This window comes from Ostrea edulis, chromosome 7 (genome assembly GCF_947568905.1).
Source record: "Ostrea edulis chromosome 7, xbOstEdul1.1, whole genome shotgun sequence".
Classification (NCBI taxonomy): domain Eukaryota; kingdom Metazoa; phylum Mollusca; class Bivalvia; order Ostreida; family Ostreidae; genus Ostrea; species Ostrea edulis.
This window is the reverse complement of record NC_079170.1, coordinates 39,766,607-39,783,304: the sequence shown is the minus strand read 5'-3', so window position 1 is coordinate 39,783,304 and position 16,698 is coordinate 39,766,607. Positions and strand designations below refer to the sequence as shown.

The window sequence follows — 16,698 nt, the reverse complement described above, 5'->3', positions numbered from 1 at the left end:
TTTGTCGAAACGTAACATCTCAAGACAGGTGTGTTCTTCAACAGAGACACTCCTCCTAGACTTTTGATCCCACCTTTGGTGTAGCCAAGGGTATGCGTTTGTCCTACTGTTGTTTTTGTATTCGTTATAGGATTTATTATTTATGTTCGCTATCTCATTTTTTCATCTGTACACAATCCCTGTACGCTAGTACAGTGAATGCATATCAGTGAATGAAAGAAGGGTACCAATATATACATATCTTACCCCTATACGTATCATTGAGGTCATCTGTCCCCAGCAACTGTAAGGATTCGATAGAATTCCGTGCCAGTTCTACACCATCATATGCAATTTTCGAAGCTGAATCTCTCCCAGGATCGCTTAATAGGCATCCTATCTCACCGCCGATAAATTCTAAAACGTAATAGTTACATTCAGTTATTGAAGCACAAATCGAATATTTAGAAAGAAACTACGTAAACTTACATTATCAATGAAACTATAATCTTGAAAAATTCAACATTTGATACCAATGATAATCGCACTCTGTCTCTTTTTTTAACACAACATTCATCTGTCAGATGATTTGTATTTCCTGTGTATTGATGACATTGTTCTTTTCCTTTCGTAATAGATTGATTGATGATTGTATCTTGCTTAACGTCTCTCTCGAGAATTTTTCACTCATATGGAGACGTCACAAAGACCGGTGAGGGGCTTCAAATTTAGGCCTTTTCTCGGCGCTTATGGCTTTTGAGTAGTGAGGGTTCTTTAGTGTGCTACACCTACTGCGACACGAAACATGCGTTTTTAAGGTCATCTCCAAGGACCAGTGACATTCACGCCTAATGCCGAGCGTTTGGCGATGGAATTGCCACTACCCGTTTAAACAACTTAGGTCTGTTGAGGCCGGGGTTAGAACCCCGGCCTTCCGCTTGCGGGGTCAACTGTCTAACCTCTAGGCCACCGCTGCGGTTGTTTTGTAATATAAACTCTTCATATAAAGTTTCAAATGGTATATTAAACATCAACTGCAATACTATTTTTTGTAATAGAAACTCTTTATAGAAGGTTTCATATGGTATATGAAACATCAACTGCAATATTATTTTTCGTATCAGCCTCTTGACCCACACACATTTTCCCCTTCAGCCATGCGTATGTATCCTCATTACTAAAACTCTAATAATATCCGGGATACCAACGTAAAGCAATGTATTGCCATTTGTATCCTTCTATATACAATCTATATTATTTTCCCGCTTTTAGGCTTCAAGAAGATCATGATAATTCAGAAAAAAGTTTCTGCAATGATTTCCTTTCCTAGTATATTTCTTTGTCGGTTGATTCATTTCTTAAGGTTTTGACTGCTAACGTTTTTGATTGTCGTATTAGACATTTGTATCCAGTCTAATCTCGAATTGCAACTTTTTCGCCATGGAACACATGTCATGCGGTAACACCAAACAAAGCGTCGAACAATAAGAACACATACAGGCGCTTATGCTATCAAACACAAGGGAAGACAGTACGATGTTGTGGATGTTGTAGAATATTTATATAGCATTAATGAAGCCGATGGTCATTTACATATGCTCAATTCACACTACCCTTTTGGAGTTCTAATTTTACACCTGAAGAATATGAAGCTAACATTTCTAGCCCATTCCATTTCTAAGTCAAGTCAATTAACCGTTATATTTTCTAGATTTAAGACGAAATGTTTAATGAAATTTTAGAAGAATATGTTAGTTTTCTTTGACTTGGTCAAAACTTGAATTCTCCTTACCCAGGGATATGTTGTGGCTGATTTTAATTTTGCATTGGTCCAGTGATTTTTGAGATATAAAGAAAATTGAAATTGCCTTACCTTTGTAGTACTCGATTAGGTCATTCAAGGATGAAAATGTTTTGTCTTTGTTGATACAAACTTCTTTGTCATCTAGTTTGAAAATGGTGATGTGTTTAACTGTCGGTTTCTTCCCAATATCAAGTGTTTTCACAGACAGTGTAAAGGTGTCCTCTACTAGCAGAAAACGAGTGTGACTGAGTCTAACGTATATCACATTTAATGTTTCTATATAATATATCTATGGAAATCAAGTTCATGATCATATCAATAATGAAAATTTGTAGCATCAACAATTGCATGTATTGTCCAATGATAGACAAATATAAACATTCGTATTCATTCAGAGTAAAATAAAATAAATGATACAAAACTAAGTATACAATATTTAACAGTATTTACAATCGTAAAGGTGTCACGAACCACCAAATTTGACCTGATTTCCACAAAGCATCGTCTTGTTTCAATATCTTTTTCTATATTTAGTTATCCTTGTATTAAATTTTACTGATATTTTGGAGAAGGAATTTTTGTTTACAGTGCTATATTGACTTCGATAAGTGTTATATCACAGCAGTGTATATAAACATATATAAAATCCTCTTATTGATAGTCGATACTCTCTAACCCGATGTAATCACTGCGACATGGTGTGGGGACAAATATGATGTCATAAATCTTCAATAGTCCGTAGTCAAATTTAGTATATCAAAACGGTCTAACAATTGGTATAAAAGACGTCAAACAGCATTCAACCTAATGAAAGGCTGTTTTTGTAATTTAGATCGATATAACGACTATAAAATTTGCAAAGAGCTGAGTTTAAACGAAATTGCTGAACCACTGCACCATCAAATAATTTGTCGGATTGATTGATTGAATCTTGCTTAACGAGACGCTCGAGAATTTTTCACTCATATGGATACGTCACCAAGACCGGTGAATGGCTTCAAATTTAGGCCTATGCTCGGTGCTTACGGCTATTGAGCAGTGAGGGTTCTTTAGTGTGCAACACTTACTGTGACACGGGACATCCGTTTTAAGGTCATCTCCGAGGACCCATGACATGCACACCTGATGCCAAACGTTTAGCGATGGAACTGTCACTATCTATTTTAACGACTTAGGTCTGTCCCGGCCAGGATTCGAACCCCGGCCTTCCGCATGGAATTTGTCAGATGTTCTCAACTTACAAACTGATCATACGCAGAGCAACATCTTGTTTATTTAATCAGCTGAGAGATATAAACACCAAATAAAGTAATGATGGGGTATTTTTATGTAAATATGGGAAGTTGACTATAGAGAAACGCTGAAATCACCCCGTTTGTCATAAAGTTGAGTTGATAGTTTTGCATTAACATCTATGTTCAATGAAGCAGATGAGGAAGAATATTTGTTATTTTTTACTTAGAGTTCATTGGGATATATCGAATCGATGTATGAATTAAAATGAGTGTTTTCAATAGATAATTTTTATTAAAGAATATGTTGTCCATGCTTTCAAAAAGTCTAGCCTTTCATTCGTCGTGAAAATAGTTGTGTAAAGAGATGAAAAGTCGAAAGTTTTGATGTTTTCAAATGTACCAATACAATTAGGTTAAGGACTTCCATAGCAAAATATACTATTATTTTGGCGTGAAATTACATCTTAAAATTGACCATGGAATACTACCCATATGTTATAAGCGATTGAGGTACCATTTGTTTTCCGCATGGTAACTTCCCGTAACGTCAGGTTATGATTTAAAAACATTTTATATTTGAATCTGTACTTTTCAGCAAAAGTTCGGCTTTATTGGGGTTTTCAGTTTAACTTTTAATTATATTTTCAAAAAGATTTAACAAGAGGCACAACAGCCTTAAATGTCACATGATCATAAATTAAAAGAATCACTGAGGATTATGAAATATAAAGAAAAATCCTGTTATTCAGCAACAGTATCAAACAAGGTGTGTTCTGTAAACTGAAACACCCCCAAAGGTGATTATTCTGATGAAAGATTTTGCATAATATATGTAACATTAATAAGACATAACTAAAGTGGACTCCGTCCTAGAATCAAAACCCTGGGGTTGTGAAATTCCCAATTTTTGTACATGTTTTTCTGTTTATTTTTAAGAAACGCATTTAGTTTTTATACCGTATCAACAAACATCAAGAAGTTTTTTCCAATGATATATACAATAATCACTCTAAGGATTTTGGCCCCGCTCTTGAACCAAGACGAAGTCCCTTACTCCCTGGCACCTTGGAATTTACAATTGTGGTAAACTACATGCTCATTCTAAATATCTATTTAGTTTCAAGTTAGTATCAATAGCATTAAAGAAGATATTATTTTAATGTTTTTCACATATACAATATGCATACCAAGTTTGGCCCCGCCCTGAAGCTTGGACCCCTACACCGAGTATAGTGAAATTTACGATTTCGGTCGATGACTTCCTGCTCTACATGATTATGCATTTAGCTTTTCTTAAACATATGCAGTTGAAGAGAAGAAGGGTTTTGAAAATTGTTCAATTGTTAAGTTTCTTTGATTATAAACTCCTTGATTTGATTGCAATAAATGAATGCTGATACAAGAAATTGAAATATGCAAGTATTTTGATAAGGTTAATGCCCAGAAAAATTGTGATTTTGTTTAATTTACTTTATTCGTCGCTTTGACCAAATTTTTAGTTTACATTGTGGCATACCTGTGGTCATAATCAGTATTTTGCATAAAGCATGAACTGCCAATGTTTGTTCTTTATTGCATAGCTATTCTGGTCATAGTATCTATTGTGCAGAGGATGAGCTGTTAATTTGTTTCAATTACCAGCGGCAATGGTGAGCTTACAATATTTGTCATGTACAAAAATGGTCAATGCTTTGCGATAGTAACTTTCACCTTGCATCAGGATAATGGAATATGGCTTGTTCATAAGCAAGATTTGTGCCGAACAGAAGCTAAATGTTCAGGAGTAAAAACGCAGTACATTTTTGCTTATGAGCCATATAGTCCAACCGTGAAGCAAGAGCCTTTAACCCAGAGATTATGAGTTTCACAAATTTGGTTGAAGTCTAAATGTCTATCATAAGCATGCAAAGCATATCTTTAAAGATGGAATGCATGTGCAGTATGTAGTATGCTTCTAGGGGTTGTAAAGCTATCCTGGCATTTACCAGCACAGAGTCATCTATACAAAGTTTATACTGTACCTGTAGCTTCACTGATGAAAAAAGCTCCACGCTTTACATCTTTTTTCATTAGTATGTTTGAAACGTTGTCCTTGCCTTTAGTAGTCCACCATCTAAAGAAACAAGAATTCATGCTCTATATTATGAGATTGATCACTGTTCGTTATCTTCACCTTTCATTTTGTTTCTTCGTACCATTTCTTACTCTTCACTTACATTTGAAGCTGAGGCACACCATGTCCATCTGATATGTGATGGACTCGATTTGCGATTTTCAATTGTGAGATGAAGTGGTTTTTGAAGATATCCATCAATTTGTCGAAGCTTGATCTTGATGTTGCTTCATATTTGCAGCAGGATTCCATGATATTGTAATATGAATCAGGACACTTTAAATAGCAATCTGTTGGGTGTGGAAATCCGATTTTCATTCCATACAGAGCACATATGTCCGCGTCTGTTTTCCCTAAGATACAATACAATATTACCAATACCTTGAATCATTTGGTTTTTTAAAGTCGGAGTCTTTTTTATTTACTTCTCATATTGCAATTTTATGTTTATATTCATGTAAAACGTATACGGCACCAATTTTGATGCACCAGATGCGCATTTTGACAAATAATGTCTCTTCAGTGATCCATAACCGAAATGTTTGAAATAACGATAAACTTGCTAGAACTATTTTAGGGAAAAACCGAGTGCCAAAAAGTGGAGTCAAATTCGTCTAAGGAAAAGGGCTTTGCATGAGGGAGATAATCCTTATTTTTGAAATGAATTTCTACATTTTATCACAGCAATTCATAACAAAACATCTTATTTTCATTCTGATACAGATGTTCGTTATTTTCACCTTTTCATGTATCAGCCTAATTTAACATATTTTTTTTATATTCCCAATATACTCCTACCAGAAAATGGGAGTCCCCCAAATGTAACCATTTCATACAGCAAAATGCCAAATGACCACACATCTGAATGTCTGCTAAATGTATTGTCGAGTAGCGATTCTGGAGATGCCCACTGTGTCCTCATTCTTGTTTTCTGTGCTGAAATAAAAGAACATGACATCAAAAATGTATCTTCACGTTTCCAAGTACGGAGTCCAGAACAAACTAACAATGAAAACAAGATAACAGTGAAAGTAATGATACGTTAGAATCAATAAAATGACGGGTCAGTAACTAAAACCACACGTTCAGCTTCAATGGACAATGTACATAGTAATTTACTGATACTGATTAAGTAATGCACTTGTGTGTCAGTAGTCAGCACACATACAAAAGGTTCTCGTATTACGCATGAAATATACATGCCCGAGTAGCACATATATGATTATCCTTCATTGCACAATCTTTTGGGAATATATTGAAGTTGCTTTGAATTATTACATACGTATCTGGAAGGGTTCAACATCTGCACGCTTCGCTGCATGAAGTCCTCCAATCTTCAACACTGAATGTTCGTCCATGAAAACATTTTCAGCGCGTAAATTCATATGAAAAAACTTTTTTCTATGGCAGTAATCCATTCCATTCGAAATCTAGGTTATCAAATTAAAATACGTATTACGATCAATGATACAAAATATGATTGTTTTTGTTTTCCTTCTTAGAGAAAAACATATCGCGTTGAAAATGTAACTTTGGCTGATTTCGGTTGTTTCGCATCAATTACATAATTTACGTTTATGACATATCATCATCCAGAATGTTGACGATATTTGAAGCAAAAAGAGACTTTTAATTAAATTTCCATTATTGGTAAATTCAAATATTAGATCACTTATTCTTTACCTGGGCAGCAAAACCAACTATTGTTTGAATTGATATGTGTTGCCAATGTTGTTCTGTCTTCAGATACTGTAGCAACGTTTGCCGAACAAACTCAGTTATCATCGCCATTGGATAAGAAGCAGCAGACAGAGCCACAAATTGAAGAATATTCTCGTGGGAAAACTCTCGCATGTTTTCCGCATCTTCTATAACGTTATTTGCGTCGATTGTACTCGGTGTTGTGTTGTCTGCAGTTTCCAGCAGTTGGTAAACTCTAATTGTAGTTTTGTTGTTTATATTGCTTCTTCCTAAAATCAAAATTGAAATGTAGTGTTAATATTTAGGGTCATTCAATCTGGAGTCATGCTTGTGAAATCACCGCCTTCTTGTTGGATAATGAACACATACTTTCATACATAGCACAAATTCACTCGGAAGTATCAAAGCTACTTACAGCCACTCGCTGTTTTAAAATTCTAAATTTATTGAACCTTGATTTATAAAATCTGACAATCGTCTTCAATGTACAATTTGCACAAATTACAGAATCGTTACTTTCAAGACTTACTCTAACTATATTCTACCTTCAATTACTTAGTTATGTAACGTCAAACATTATCCTTCAGAATAATACAGTCAATTTCAATGGTTGAGGGGTGTCTTCCTCACGTACAGTGACAAACGTTTTGTCTCCCTTCAGATTACGAATTTTAATGGCGCAAGCGAGATAACCCTAATAAATGTAAATTGAAAATATGCGGAATCGTGAATTGATAAATTCTAATATGACGTCAGTGTCAACTTTAACGGTCACAAACATGATGGCTATTGCTTTGTTTTATGAAACATGTTATGAAATGTTTACGTTTGACGTTATGGTTTTGCGTTATTTGATCATGACGTCACAATCGAAAGGTTTTTGTCTCGTTAATTCTCGTTTAAAAACCTCAGTGTTTTGTTTTGTTTAGCATAGACATCTAATATATGCATAACATTCAGTATGTAATAGTTATACGGTACCAATTTTGATGCACCAGATGCACATTTCGACAAATAATGTCTCTTCAGTGATGCTCAAGCCGAAATTTTGGAAATTCGAAATAATAATAAACTTTTAAGAGCTAAAAGGTTAATTAGAGTGTCAAAAACTGGAGTCAAATTCTTCCAAGGATAAGAGCTATGCATGAGGGAGATAATCCTTAATTTTGAATATAAAAATAAAGTGTGCATGTAGTTGTGAGTAACATTGATTTCACAACTCTAAAAAAATTGAATTTGTTTTTTTGAATTTTTGCAGATAAATTAGCTACGAATTTGTTGACATTAATTTCAAATGATAAACATGGCACTAGTCAAAAAGTGTTTGACAGTGTTTTTACTTCTAGACTCTTCGGGATAATAAAACTATTATGTACTTTTTGCAGGGAGACATCACAAAATATATTGTCTTGGCAGAGTCATCACCCTCAGGTGCATAGGCACCCTCTCGAAAATACGAAATATTTATCTCACTATAGGAGATATGTTCTCGTAGTGAAAGTGAAGTGATACTAATCCTCTTTCGCAGAAAGAAAATTGATATCAAGGAAGTTTTTTCTTTATCTTAGATACGATCTCGTATTAACGAAAATTTTGGGAAGAAGAAATTTCGTGAAAAGCCGATTAGTATCAAGGAAGTTTGTTTTCTCTCGCTTGAAAATACGAGATAATTATCATTCTCATACGAGATGTGATATCTTAGGAAAGGGAAGTTGCAAATTATTGATCCTAATCGACATTTGAACCACTATGTCCTCTGAAAAAAAAAAACGTGATTATTTTGCAATTATTTTAACGGCTACAGAATTTTTGGAACGTGGACTTTTAAAGACACAGTTGAAACCCTTGTAACTTATTTGGCTCGGTTTGAAAATGATATTTTATTGAAAATAGATATTAAAGGAAAATTAACAATTCAACTTTATGACAAACGGAATGACTTCAGCTTCTCAATCGTCAACTTCCCACATTTATGTAGCAATATTTCATTATTACCTGTATATGGTGTATACATGTATGTCTCTCAACCAATTCAGTATGCACGAGCATGATCTGCTTATGATCAGTTTTTAAATCAATGCAGGTTACGTACAGATAAGTTGGAATTACAGGAGTTTCATCAGCATCGTCTCAAGTTAGCATTTCTATGGTCGTCATACAGATCTAATTTGGAAATACAACTTGTCATTATGTCAAATGATGTCGGGTGTGTTGGATATAAATTGTTCGACCGTTCTTTACATACTAAATTTGATTAGGGATTACTCCGTTTACCTGATCAAGATATAGGGCAGTTGTGACCAGTCGATAGGAGATGCTTACTCCTCCCAGGTGCATAATCCCATATCTGATTGGTCCAGGGGTTTCGTGTTTGCTGTGCTCTTAATTTTGTGTTTTAAAGTATCTATGAGATTGCTCATGTTTAGTTATCTTAACTTTTCCTGTACATTTGCAATTTATTGCATTTTCAAATGAAAACAATATGTATTAATCATCAATTTTACATGTGAAGGGCGAAGATAACGAACAGTAATCAATCTCATAACTACTATAAGGAATACAAAATAGATAGCTGGAGCCTGGACTGTAAACTCTGGAAATGTCCCAGTAGTGTTACGGGGGCATTATCGGCTAAAACACAGCTTGAAATTGATGTTTGCCTTTACACCTGCACTTCGTTAGAAATTTGTTTGACAGGTTGTATTACTTAATCCAATTTTCTAGCACACCTCTATAAAGCATGTACATCGTGGGATCGATTTTTAGATATATTCTCAATTTCACTAGCATGAGAAATGAAATAGTTTATCTAATAAAACGTTTCTTATGGCATAAATGACTATAGGTCGGGTAGAAAAGTTATGGTTCTACATATGTAATATATGGGAACAAATAGCCAAAAGATCTTTAGATTTCGATGTCACTTAGATTACAAATGTATATATATGCACGTTCAATGTGATCTAGTCGTACACTTACCTTCGAACATATCAAATTGAGGAAGGCGCTCTAGAGGAATTTCGGAAATAATGTTGATTCGATCACGATCAACTTTAAGTCCTTCAAACGGTGCTGTCGGCATTTGATGATGCAGTGGTGTCGACAATTGACAAGGAAAACCCTCCCTTTCCTCTACAAAGCATACATATAATTGATATGATTTCCGGCTAGTTTTTTTAAAGATGCGTAGAAAAATGTTTATTGGCAAAACCATCCTAAATCAAAATGTGCTGAAGTAAAATTATGTTTATTATGTTACGCACATGCGTGAATGTCAAATACAATATCTAACTAATGTAACTCCTGATGTTCGTATCATACCACTGTCTTACAATACATTTTGTCAAGTGGATCTTACTCATTCGTGTACAATCATTGTAAAACTTCATTGCATAACCCGAGATTGGATTTCGTACTTTCATTTATGGTTTATTTCAATGCATGGATTTGGAAATGTTTCTCAGGAAGGGGTCTAGATTTTAAATGAATATATTAAGTCGCCAGTGTCCGACGGATTGCAATTACTGCTAGGCTGATACCTTTTGATCTAAAACTTAAAGAAATAGCACCACCATTTAGATGTTTAATACTTAGTAAATCAGCGGGATTCGAACCCACGTCCTCCTGGTCACAGTGAACGCTCTACCACTGAGCTACCTAAAACGGTTAGCTCAAAGTTTATAAACAACGTGTTATGATCCTGAACCTTGACATTAGAAATATATGTCTCGGTCAGTACTATTAACGTGCAAATATACTTCGTACAAAGGAATCAGTCTGTTCAGACCCAAACACCAAGTTCATCTGTAAACATGTTGAAATATCTGTTTTTATGGCGTAATAATTTGTCAGACAGTGATATGTTCCACACAATCTGGTTAAAATCAGCTCCTCGATCCGCTCCTTTATTTATTTAATTTTTTTATTTATCGCTACTCGAGTAGCGACAAATAAAAAAGACAAAGGAGCGGATCGAGGAGCTGATTTTAATCAGATTGTGTTCCACAAAGATTGTTATAGGAACTGAGTCATGATACTCAACTAAATTCATTCGGCAAAGGTTAAAGCAATTAATGATAGATTCGAAATGATTTGTCTGACAAATACTGGTTACTTAGCAATCTGTGATATCAATTGATTTAAACACACAGGGTGCCTATAATGAAACAGAGTATCATGACCTTGGATGGAAGTAATTTAGCTAAGGTTACTGTCATAATTCAAACTGTTTCAAAATCGATATATTCAGACTATAACAAAAATAGAAATTTGAAAGCTTATGAAATTTGAACTTCATGATTTAACATACAGAATACAGAATTGTGACTTGCAACCATTCAGCCACGATCATCGACAAATGTTAGAAAATGTTTTTTTCAGACCTTATTTCTGTCATGGAAAAATATGTGAAGATAATTTTAGATCATGAATAACTTAGGATAGCAAGCCGTGCATTCTTTGAAAGGTGCATATTGTCTTCACCATCTTCTAATTCAAGGTTATAATTCTTTATTTCATTATTTATGCCTAGATATTTACAATTATTAGTCATATACCTTGATAAAAATGCACAAGAGATGGTAAACTTGTGAAAGCATCTGTGCTGCCCTCAACTGACACAATGTTTTCCATCTTTGAAAGAGGGACGTTAGCCACTCCTGCATCGCATTTTATGGAAAGATTGTAAGAATGTTCTGTAATACAAAATCGCAAATGTTTAATGAAAGATTTTGAAATCGGATGCCTAAGATGATGAATTGAGAAAATATTATTTTTCATGCTGGAACCGAAACAGTGTCTCTATAAACGGCCAGGCGACCAAGAAGAAAACATGGATAAAACGGAGACTGCATCTTACAACATTTGTTATTTTCAATTAGATTAGTGAAAAGTTTTTTTTAGAACTTTGTTTCTAATTCTACGTAAATTGTCAAACTCGTAGAGCCATGTGCTAACATGTAAATTAGAGTTCGCAATACACGTAAATTACAACTTACACAACAACTACACTACACTACAATAAGTATAGCTTACAAGTACAATACAATGCTTTATTCTATCTATTATTATGTGTGTAGCTATCGCTGTATACAGAGTTTATCTCTAAACGATCAGAAGTGTGTATATACCACCATTGCCAACTGTACCTGTATAGTCACTGATACAAAACGTGCTGTTCTGTATTTTGTCGTTCAAAAATATTTCTTTGGTGCGTTCTCTACCAATTGGCGTCCACCATCTGCAACGTTATACAACTTCCGTCAAATTACGCAGTTTTGATATAGCTTCAACAAATCAAGAAGAAATAAATTCAGGTAAGGAGAAAAGTTTTGAAAAGAATCTTAAAGAGATGTCGTCCCCGACAAACCAAACATAGTTATATGTAGCTTTACATGGACTGATGGAAGTTATAGAGTGCTTCTCTTTTCTTTGAATGAATGTTCTCGGGCAGTCTCGCATGATAATCTCGCATCCTCGTTATCATACATTATGACGCTACTTAACTGAAGGCTTTTAGATATCTCGAAATGATGGCCCAGGTGAGTTCTCTGATCAAATCGTTTTTCTTTCCCCCTATCGAATTAATTTTTTTCCCTTAAAAACCACTCATCCAATATAAAAGAAACCTTGCACAAAGCAACATTTAAATTTAGATGCAATCATTCGTCTTTGCACACTGATTTTGATTACATAGTATTCCGTTTACCTTATCTTAAGCCTCACGGCGGATCCGACCAACCAGCGGAGGTTTCTTATTCCAACTAAGCAACGATCCAAATGCCGTAGTTTTATACCTCCGTATTTGCCATATTCTAATCTTTATATTGTTTATAGGATTTTAAATCCTCGAATAGTAAAATTATAACTTACTCATAGCAATACATCTCTTGAGCTTGAGGTCACTGCTATAAGGGATGGCTCTGTATGTAGTGAGTTCAATCCTGGGTATCCATTTGTAATGACGTGTGTCAGAAGTGTTTCATACGAATTGTTAGGCCGTCCTTTACACACTGATTATGACTACGGGTTATTCTGTTTACCTGATGAAGATGTAGGGCTTACGGTTGGTGTAACCGGTCGACAAGAGATCGTACTCCTCCTAGGCAACAACATCTAACATATCCAGGGGTCTAACTCTCTATTTTGTATTCCTCGTAGAAGTTATGAGATTGACCACTGTTCGTTATCTTCACTTTTCATATGTATAAAACTGTAAAGTTTTCATACAAGTAATGTTATTAGATAATTGCAACTGGGGTAAGTGTTAAGAGATATCTACCATACAAATAAACCCTAGAGTTAGTTCTTACTTACATTGATGCCACACACACGTGTGCACGAACGCACACACACACACACATACACACATACACACCCACTTTTACATACCTTTGAAGTTGATTGCATCGTCCTCGTAATCGTCGAATTGCGACATGACTTTTTGGAATATATCCGAATTTTCCGTTGATCAAATGAATACCCACAACATGTGTATCATTTGTGTTATTAAATCTAAAGAGATGCAAACATGAATGTGATTATGAAATAGTATATATTAAGTGTATGTTGTTGGTGGTTTGAAAGAAATATCTTTTTAAATAACCACAATTCAGATGCATCATGTATAATGGAAGGTGTTTTTTTTACATACACTTAAAATAATGTAAGAATAAAAACAAAATAATCAGGTCTTAAAATCCACACAATACAAAACCTCCTTTGTCTTAAGACTAGATGTCGAATTTATATTCATTTATCATTTTTGGCAGTTTATCGACTCTATTCCATTGATAAAATCATGTTTTGGATAGATTATGTATGATTAATATTGGTTTGGGCGATTATTTAAGAAGCTCTTCTCGCTGTATATAAATGTATAATTTCATTAGTTTTCTTCTTCAGGAATTACATAGTCCGGTGGGTTTTTTTTTTCATTATCTGAACATAAATCTCACTTTGATTGATACATTCCTGCATTTTCGAAACTTTAAAATTGTTTTGGAAGACTTTTTTAATTGGTCCCTACATACTGTAGATGCCTAAATAAATGTGATGAGTTTATTATTGCATAATTCCGCGAGAGGCATTACTCGTGAAACAAATTTACTCGCTCTTATTTTTCTGTTGCTAAAATACTTGTACATGAAATAACTCTTGCTTAATAGACTACACACGAATTAATGTACGTACGCGAGTCATTTCGCCCGTGTGTTAAGGGGTCCGTGTTTGCCCAACTATCTATTTTGTATTGCTTATAGGAGTTATTAGATTGATCACTGTTCGTTATCTTCGCCTTCCATTAACAGTACCCTCGTAAGATAAGAAATCTACAGTATATGAAGTACAAGTTGGTGACATCTTAACTCTGTTGTGTTTAATGACTTTACGTTTTATGGTCAACCATAAGTAGATCACGTTTGTTAAAACACATGTCTCTTTCCCTGTGACCTTCGAAGTCTTCTACAGCCTCCAGAACAACATTGCTCCCTACCGAAAAAAACCCATTGTTTACAGTTTGTACAATCATCATTCTACCGGATTTATAAAACGTAATTTTCAAGTGTTTGGTTACATGCACATGTATTAAGGTAACAATACGAACGTTCCTTACAATGTGCTAGTATTCATAGTCACTCTTACCCAGGGTATTTATGGGGATGTCATTCACGATATTTCCAAGCAAGGCATTTTCCCCGGTTTCCTCAATTTCCAGTTTTACCTCATCAATTTCTAAAGATGGAGGGATTTCTGTGAAATACGATTCGCTTGAGTAGTCCATTATTTGAAGCGCAACATTGTTTTGTAAAAGCATTTCCTTCTCTTTCTTTTTGTCGAGAAGAAGTGATACTCTGCTGTTCACGTTGGATTCGAATGATAAAAAAAGTTTTTCGGTGTTTTTTCCGTAATTATCAATTTTCTCTTTACCCCAGTCTAACTTCTGCTGCATTCTATTTTGTAAGATTAAACCAACAGATCCTATCTGTGCTTTAAGAACATCACAGTTCTTTCCGACTTTGTCAACCTTTTTCTCAATGTCAGAACCAATGTCCCCATAGTGTGAAATGAATTCAGAAATGTTTCTTAAATCAGTCTGAACTTCAGAGCGTTTCTGCTTCACGGCTTCCACCAAATCCTCAACTTGGTGCTTAAGATGATTCTTCGTGAAACACGTCGAACATATTGGAACATCGCACACTTTACAAACAAGCGTGCAGTTTTTATCCCGGTGACTGTCACATTCTGGAAGAATAACTTCTCTCGTAAATTTGTCCTCGTAAGGCACAACATCATGTTGCGATAAGGATTCAGTAACATGGTCACCTATGCAATCGTTGCAGAAGTCTAATCTACAAGACCGGCATGAAATGGAAACGACATTGTCACATGTGCTGCAACGCATCGCGTCCTGTGCCTGTATATTCATCCCTTAATTCCTCTGTTGCAAAGAATCGAAAAAGGGGGTTCATAAGGTACAGTTAATGACAAAGGGTTAAAATCCAATACATGAATGTTTTTGTTTAAAAATCATTTTTTGGACAACTATCAAAGTTAAAACGATCCGATTTGGTAATGTGTAGAATGTAAATTTTGTTTATATAATTTATTATATAAATTATATAATTTTGTTTGCATTGTAATTTTTGACGTCTAAATTTGAGTATTGGTCTATAACATTTTGAGATTGCAATGAATAGGTTTGAAAATTAGGTTGCAGGTATGTTTTGGGCCTGTCAATTTATTAATAGTCTCAAAATCACTTTCCTGCACGCGCATGCACGTGCGCTTAATTCTGATTGGACGATTTTGAAATCCCAATAACTTTCTTATGAGTGAAGCAATCGATACCAAATTCATATAGTAAGTATATTGTTCAAATGTCTATTGAATAGCATCAACAAAATTGCTGTGTGGTACTCACGCGCACGTGTATGCACGTGCATTGATTTCGGTCTTTGTAGTTTTGAGTTGCCGTTAATTTCTCGGTTTTCATTGAACAGTTGTGAAACTTTTCTTGTACTCATATAGTAAGATTTCTAATGTATCGAGATGGTCGAATTATTTATATGCACGTGCATGCACGTACGTGCACGTGCACTAAACTCTCAGATCTTTATAACTGATTTGTATTAGCATGAAATGGACTGAACGTTATAAAAGAGTTCTATATTCACATGTTTCACAGTTTGCAATGGTCAAAACCACTTGTACTGAAATAAATGACACCACTTGCTAAATGGGGGAATGTTTGGGGAACATCTGTAACGGTCCCCGTTACAATAAGTACTAGTTATTATGTTCCCCAAACAAAGTTTGGGAACATATTGGTTTTACTCTGTTTCTTATTATGTTCCCCAAACAAAGTTTGGGGACATATTGGTTTTACTGTTTCTTATTATTATGTTCCCCAAACAAAGTTTGGGAACATATTGGTTTTACTCTGTTTCTTCTTATTATTATTAAGGTCTTCCGTCTCCTGCGGAAGACCTTACTATTATTGTTCGCGTTCTTCTTCTTCATTATTATTATTATCATTATTATTATTTTCCTTGGTAGTACACGCGTTTTTCTCAGCCATTTCTAAATCGATTTTCACGAAATTTTCAGGAAAGATGTCTTTTGGTGACGAGACTTTGCTTGCAAAATGTCGTGCTTGACGTCACTTCCGGTCAGGAGTTATCTCTCTTTTAGTGACTTTTTGAAGGGCCTTGTTGTCCACACATCTCCTCCGTTAGTTTTGAAGCCAGAGTCTTGAAATTTCTACACAAGATAGAGTAAACATTTTAGAAGATTTGTGGGGGATTCGATTTTACCGGAGGCGATTTGCCTAAACGCTCGCCTGGACCTGAAAAAATGGATGCCAAAAA

At 34.9% G+C, this 16,698-nt stretch overlaps 1 protein-coding gene across 6 annotated transcripts in view; it reads right to left on the bottom strand.

Annotated features, from left to right (window-relative positions):
• LOC125657197 (uncharacterized) overlaps positions 1–16,698 on the bottom strand; it is a 59,357-nt gene that overhangs the window by 35,298 nt on the left and 7,361 nt on the right. The window contains exons 2-14 of one of the 6 annotated variants that reach the window (XM_048887849.2): positions 14,474–15,269; positions 14,221–14,320; positions 13,223–13,345; positions 11,980–12,071; positions 11,389–11,526; positions 9,812–9,964; positions 6,815–7,101; positions 6,414–6,561; positions 5,930–6,067; positions 5,235–5,484; positions 5,040–5,131; positions 1,853–2,005; positions 247–396 (exon numbers count right to left, since the gene is read on the bottom strand). The exons of 1 other annotated variant lie outside the window; for it this stretch is intronic. In XM_048887849.2, the coding sequence (XP_048743806.2) occupies positions 247–396; positions 1,853–2,005; positions 5,040–5,131; positions 5,235–5,484; positions 5,930–6,067; positions 6,414–6,561; positions 6,815–7,101; positions 9,812–9,964; positions 11,389–11,526; positions 11,980–12,071; positions 13,223–13,345; positions 14,221–14,320; positions 14,474–15,257 (2,608 nt within the window). In that variant the 5' untranslated portion in view covers positions 15,258–15,269. Of the gene's footprint in view, positions 1–246; positions 397–1,852; positions 2,009–5,039; positions 5,132–5,234; positions 5,485–5,929; positions 6,068–6,413; positions 6,562–6,814; positions 7,102–9,811; positions 9,965–11,388; positions 11,527–11,979; positions 12,072–13,222; positions 13,346–14,220; positions 14,321–14,473; positions 16,592–16,698 lie in introns of all 6 variants that reach the window. 4 more of the 6 variants (XM_048887848.2, XM_056144384.1, XM_056144385.1 and 1 more) reach the window with 4 other exon arrangements.